At 34.6% G+C, this 6,671-nt stretch overlaps 1 protein-coding gene across 1 annotated transcript; it reads left to right on the top strand.

Moving 5' to 3' along the window:
• Positions 1 to 3,752: 3,752 nt before the first annotated feature.
• Positions 3,753 to 6,081, top strand: LOC127074487 (30S ribosomal protein S1, chloroplastic). The gene is made up of 7 exons (XM_051015821.1): positions 3,753 to 4,137; positions 4,436 to 4,711; positions 4,817 to 4,897; positions 4,989 to 5,270; positions 5,363 to 5,473; positions 5,704 to 5,790; positions 5,869 to 6,081. Exons 1-7 carry the CDS (start codon positions 3,853 to 3,855, stop codon positions 5,968 to 5,970), a joined length of 1,224 nt encoding a protein of 407 aa, XP_050871778.1. The 5' UTR covers positions 3,753 to 3,852; the 3' UTR covers positions 5,971 to 6,081.
• Positions 6,082 to 6,671: the final 590 nt, after the last annotated feature.

Here is a 6,671-nt window from a genome sequence, read left to right as displayed (position 1 = left end):
GTTTGACATCCAAGTCCAGAACCCTATGCTAAGTCTGTTTGGTTCCTGAAACCAGACTGTGCTAAATTTGCTGTACTGTAAAAGACCAACCAGTCTCTACTTCAGTATCAGCTTACTGGAAGAACTGTCAAGACATCCAGTTTGACAGTTCCACAATGATCTTTTGGCCAGGTCTGTTGTGCTCTTGAACTCCAGACTTCACTACATACTGAACTGAATTCATCAGCTTATTAAACAGTATGTGCTGTTGTTGATGAATGTCAAAACATTCTGATTGACATTCCAACAGAAGGCTATGTATCAGGTCTGCTATTATCTTGATGAACAGACTGGAATACATGCTTAGTTATGGCAGACATGATTATATCATACAGAAGGAAAACAAACACAGGAAATTGTTAACCCAGTTCAGTCCAACATGACCTACATCTGGGGGCTACCAAGCCAGGAAGAAGATCCACTATTAGTAGTATCAATTCAGAGTTAAACTCCCCCGTTTACAACTCATCACTTAATCCCTACCCAATGCAATCTATACCTAGGAACTCCTAGATAGAAACCTCCAGTTTCCATTCCTATCACTACAAATACAATGTAATGTGCAAACACCTTGAACTTGCTTCACAGCTTCATTCAAGAACATAATCACTCTTGCCTACAGGCTTTGAGTGACAAACACTCTCAGGTTTACCACTGAGAAACACATGGTAACCTTCCCACAGATTGGGAGGTTTACCTTACACACACCCCTAAAAATTCATTCTAAGAGGCTTACAAAAACTAGATTACAATCAGCTATTTATAACCTAATCACCCAACTGGATTTGGGCCTTCAGAAAGTTGCAGCAGACTTGTTCTTTGCTGTTGCAACTTCAGCAGAAAAATTCTGCTACAAACAAGGTCTTCAAGTTCCTAAACTCTCTCCATATATATCTCCATGTTTAGAGCCTATATATATTCTGATTTAGTCTTCAAGACCTCCACATGGGAGTTAGGATATTCACCAGATATCCTTGCTGATCCCATGACATATACTGAATTAATTAATTCAGTTTCCTACACATGTGCGATGTCACAGACCTGATGTCGTGACATCGTACATGACATGTTGGTCCAGATGTTGACTTTCTTCAACCCAACATATTAAAACAACAGAGATGATTACATTATTTGTTTTCTAAAATTACTGCCAATCCTAAGGAATCAACACAAAGTGATGACGAATGTCAAAACATTATAAATCTCGGTTTCATCTCTATCATCACTCTTACATTTAATTTTCGTAGGATTTGCATGCTTAGGTATTTCGATTCTAGAGTAGTTTATATTTTATTCAATTGGTAGCGATTTATTGCGTAAGCTTGAGTTTCGTTAGAATTGGTGCCTAATTTAGCTGCATTGGCGATTAAAAATATGAGAAAAAATTGATGTTAGAATTTATTATCATTGAATCATTATATAATCAATTGAATCAATTGAATACCTTTGTGTATCATCGTCAAACCATTTGTAGTGTTGGTGAATCGATTTAGTGTTAACGTGACCAAGCTTCAAAAAGTATAATTTTCATATTTTTTCTTCAAACCTTTCGCGCACATTTTTGAAAAATCTATAATATTCAGTTTTTAAAAGAGCAGTTGAATTTTTCAATAAGAGTCTATTCACCCCATCTAGACATTTTTTTACTTCCATATTCTCACTCAACAAAATCCACAGGCTTTTAAACTTTTAATCAATTAAAAATATGTCTTAATTGATTAGCTTTAGTCAAAAAATGAAACTTTGAATTTGGACGCCACTTAATCAATTGCAAGCATCCTTAATCGATTAGGACGAGTATCACATTATTTTAATCGATTAGAATGAAGGCCTAATTGATTATCCAATGTATTTTTCCTTCCTAATTCACCAGGCAAGCTTCTTAGTCGTTTAAGCACTAACTCATATTATTTTTAAGAAGTTTTATAAAAATGATGAGAAGTTTGAAATACATTGTGTGTACTATGTGTGTGCGTGAGCATCGCCTTAGTACCTTAAGACTTACTCCAACTTCATTTATAATTAACATGTCAAAAATAAGGTAAACTGCTAAGTGTATGATCAAACAAACTTTCACAACTTCAAGTTCTTTTGCTTGATTTAACTTTGTCTAACAGTTCATTTAAACTTTGTCTAGCATTTTCAACTGAATCGCTTCTTTACTGATGAGACTTTAGAGATATTCTTTCTTGTTCAATTGTCATCACCAAGACCATTGGAAGAAGGTACATGCACAACACAAGAAACCATATTGTCCCTTCTGATGATGACAACACGTCTCTCAAGGAAGTAGTAAAACAGAAAGATATAGATAAAAAAATTGGAGTTGTTAAAATCCCTCTCTTAAATAAAGAGAGTATACCTTACTTCCCCTAAGATTATACTTCTCCTAATTCGTCACTATCAAAAAGGCTGCAAATAAAAGAGGAATAGACAAAACATATAACACATATATGCAGTTTAAGATGAACAAACACATTTTATGAAGAGAAGACCGTTACATAAAGGTAAACAAGAAGAAAAATAAGCAAACAACTAAAGTAAACAACAGGCAAAATTAACTAGATGTGACTATCATTATCACCCCCCAAAAGTCCAAGAGGAATAGTAACTCAAGAGTCAGCTAGGTTGTGTGCCAGAAAAGAAACTTGGGCAACCATCCGACTCATAATCCTGGACGCTTTTTGGTTGGTTATGATGGTGTTAAGCATTGCTTCATTAAGGGGAGTTTGAGGGATCTTATACTCATAGTTCTTCAGGTTTGAAGCTCCTGTTTGCTAAGATTCTTATTGTTCTGGTTAGGAAGCTCGTTTTTTCACATTAGGGTCATTATACACCAAGACTCCATTTTGGTCTTCGATTTGAATCTCACTCAAAATGTGTTCCCCAATTTTGTTGGAACTCTCAATCGAATCTTCCATTTCATAATTAAATCCAACATGCATAAAAACTTTCTTATTCAAGTCACCATATGTCTGCCTTTCTTCGACATTCCAATGTGTGTTGAATTACCCCCACTAGCTCAATTTGTCTCGGTCTTGTTTTTTAGTAACAATGTAACCACATCAATTTTCGACATTGTCCAAGGGATTAACACATGTGTAGCCACATTATGAATGATACGAACATTCGGAGTCCTAAATCTTGCAGTAATAGGGAATTTGTGACTTTCTGGTAGATCAATTAGAAGTGATTGAGAAGAAGATAGAAAATCATAATCTTCCACCACACTAGAGGCTTTAGAAGTGTAGAGAGAGACGAAGTAAGGTAAATAACACGTAACAATAAATTCTCAATTTAATAGATAGATAAATTTGAATCTTTGGAATGAGTTAATTGTTTGAAAAAAAAAAGGTGCTTCTTAAAGGTGTTTGCTTGACCTTGAGATGAAATTTTTAGAAAATATAAGCTTGACTAGTTGAATCAAAGAGGTACATGCACTACATAGTAATTGAAATTATATTGTTATTATAAAACAATGAAGTTATTATTAATGATTAAGTTTTGACACATAAGAGATTCACTAATCATCTATTTAAATTTCTTTAACCACAATTACTAAATAATTGTCTAAATTAAAATAAAAACATTTCTCTACTTTTTTTTTCTTTTATATAAACTTTAGGTAAACCTTGTAAAAAAAACAATAAAAACAAATAAAATTACAATCCCCATTTGATATAAATAAAATGTGAAATGTAATACCCATTTCATATATCTCATCTTAATTCTTATCCATCTTCTATCTCATAAAATAAAAAGCGAAGCAGAGAGAGAGAGAGTATCTGCTGAACAAACCATAGAGATATTAGCATGGCCATGGCGTCTGTGGCTCAGCAACTCACGGGTGTAAAATGGACCCCTCTTCTGTGGAAACCAACTCTAGCGCAAAAGCAAAGACGCAGTGGTGTTCTTCCTATTGTATGTTCCATTGCAATTTCAAGTGCAAATAACAAAGAAAGAGCAAACTTGAAACAACTCTTTGAAGATGCTTATGAGAGGTGCCGCACTGCTCCAATGGAGGGTGTTTCGTTTACTCTTGATCAGTTTACTGGCGCTATAGAGAACTATGACTTTGAGTCTGAAATTGGGGCAAAGGCAAGTTCATTTTTTTTTTGTTTCTCTCTGTTTTTTTATTATGAAGTTGTGAAATTTATTACTCATTGATGTTGTTTTAGTTGAATTTTGATGTTGGGTTGTCTTGAATTTCTGTTTAATTCTTTGTTTTGGTTGAATTTTTGATTTTTTTAATTGTTGATGAATATGGGTTTTGTTGAATTGACATTTATTTGTGGTGTGTGTGGAATACCTAATTTTTGTTACGAGATTGTTTCTTAGGGGATAATTCTCTGATGTAATCTGAAATACATTGGTGATTTTTGTTGGTTTGTTTCAGATTATCGGCACTGTGTTTGCCACTGAAACTAGTGGAGCTTTTGTTGACATTACTTCAAAGTCCACTGCTTACTTGCCGTTGCGAGAGGCATGCATCCGTCAGATTAAGCATGTAGAAGATGTGGGCATAGTTTCTGGCGTGAAAGAGGAATTTGTAATCATTGGTCAAAATGAAGTTGATGATGGCATGATCTTGAGTTTAAGATCTCTCCAGTATGACCTTGCGTGGGAACGTTGTAGACAACTTCAAGCAGAAGATGCTGTTGTGAAGGGTAAGGTGAGTTTTGCTTACTCAGAAATTCAGTATCTGTCATTGTTTAGATAAGAAAAACATTTTTGTTTTTGTTCGTGAGTTAATTTATTGACACACTTTGTGTGGTAGATTATTGATGCAAATAGAGGTGGTGTGGTGGCTGAAGTTGAAGGCCTTAAAGGATTTGTTCCGTTCTCGCAGATGTCAACGGTTAGCACTTTACCTAGTTTAACTTTTATATACTTGCATACATTGAACTCAAAACTCAAAACTCTTTCTCTTTTGCCTATTTTCTTTGTAGAAATCACCGGGAGAAGAGGTTATTGAGATGGAGATTCCTCTAAAGTTTGTGGAGGTGGATGAGGAACAGTCCAGACTTGTCCTTAGCCACCGCAAAGCCGTGGCCGGAATCCAGGGACAATTAGGAATTGGATCAGTAGTTGCTGGCACTGTGCAGAGTCTAAAGCCATATGGTGCTTTCGTTGACATTGGTGGAATCAGTGGTCTCCTTCATGTCAGTCAGATCAGTCATGATCGGATATCGGATATTGAAACTGTTCTTCAACCTGGTGATGTTTTGAAGGTAAACATATTTTAAAAAAAAAAAACTATATTGATATTTGAATAGAGTTAAATGTGTCGTGTTGATATGAAATCTCATTTTTCTATGATTAGGTGATGATCTTAAGTCATGACCGAGAGAGAGGCCGAGTAAGTCTTTCAACGAAGAAGTTGGAACCTACACCAGGAGACATGATTCGAAACCCAACTCTTGTGTTCGAGAAGGTATATTTCAAAGAAAATATCTTTAGTTTTTTTTTTTTGCTTGCTGCATAGGTAAACTACGATTACGCCAGAAGAAGCCAAGATGCTAAACTATTTGTTGCTATGTGTTGTTCTTATTTCAACCTAACTTTCTTTGATTATTCATCTACTTCATCACTTTTCAATAGCATCAACAATTTTGAAAGAGAATGTACTCTATAAATTTTAATTGGTTGATTCTGTTCGTATAGGCGGAGGAGATGGCTCAGACGTTCAGACAGAGAATAGCGCAAGCAGAAGCTATGGCTCGTGCTGATATGCTTAGGTTCCAGCCAGAGGTATTTGCTTGTTAAATCTTTTAAAGGACAATTTTAGAAGATGGCTTCTTGACTGAACTCTTATTGTTTGTTTTACAGAGTGGATTAACGCTAACCAGCGACGGAATCTTAGGACCATTTGGTTCAGATTTGCCTGAAGAGGGACTGGATCTAAGTGAAATACCCCCAGCTGAAGATTAATGATCGAGCGAATTCAGAGGTCTTAACTTTTTTTTTGCTTTTGTTACACAATTTGATCTATGTATTGTTGTAGAATGCTAAACCTAATGTTATATTTTCCTTCTGTTTTGATGTATTGATCTTTCCTCGTCATTGTAAAATTGAAAAAATATATATAATCTATTACTATGTATCTATTTGAGGAAAATGATAAATATCAGAAAGAAAGAAAGATAGATAGATAGGAAGGAGGAAAAAAAACTAGCTTCCATAGAAATAGTTTGAGTTGAAAGTTGAAGGAATACTTGACAATTTCATAAATGTGAATTTACTTATTCATAGACTTATAATAATCAACTTGAAGTAATATGAAAAAAAAAATCTAACTTAGTGAGATTTATTAAAACTTCAAAGAAATTCATGGTTAACATTTTTTGTTTCCTTGAGAATTGCCTCTGACTTGTGAAGCTTTAGCTTTAGGAACGCCAATCTTGATTAAGGGAGTGTTTTGATCATCTGTTACATGTAACTTGGCAAGTGAAGTTTATGAAGTTCCTTTATGGAGTGTAATTTTACGTTGATGTGGTTGGTCATTCCATCTTAAACTAAATTATCAGCGATGATGACTTTGATAATTTTAGTTGTATTTGATAATAGAGAAGGTGAAAAGAAAAGGATTTTTTAATGAATCCGCATCATGAGAAAATTCTAAAATGTCCTTC

Source organism: Lathyrus oleraceus, chromosome 1 (assembly GCF_024323335.1).
Source record: "Lathyrus oleraceus cultivar Zhongwan6 chromosome 1, CAAS_Psat_ZW6_1.0, whole genome shotgun sequence".
NCBI classification, from domain to species: domain Eukaryota; kingdom Viridiplantae; phylum Streptophyta; class Magnoliopsida; order Fabales; family Fabaceae; genus Lathyrus; species Lathyrus oleraceus.
The sequence above is the reverse complement of the archived record's forward strand: the minus strand, read 5'-3'. Positions and strand labels throughout refer to the sequence as shown.

Bases quoted from the DNA above. Each gene is read 5' to 3' on its own strand.
- LOC127074487 (XM_051015821.1), top strand. From the start codon at position 3,853: ATGGCCATGGCGTCTGTGGCTCAGCAACTCACGGGTGTAAAATGGACC. The intron at 4,712-4,816 runs GTGAGTTTTGCT...TTTGTGTGGTAG, and splicing joins ATGCTGTTGTGAAGGGTAAG to ATTATTGATGCAAATAGAGG. The intron at 5,791-5,868 runs GTATTTGCTTGT...TTTGTTTTACAG, and splicing joins TGCTTAGGTTCCAGCCAGAG to AGTGGATTAACGCTAACCAG.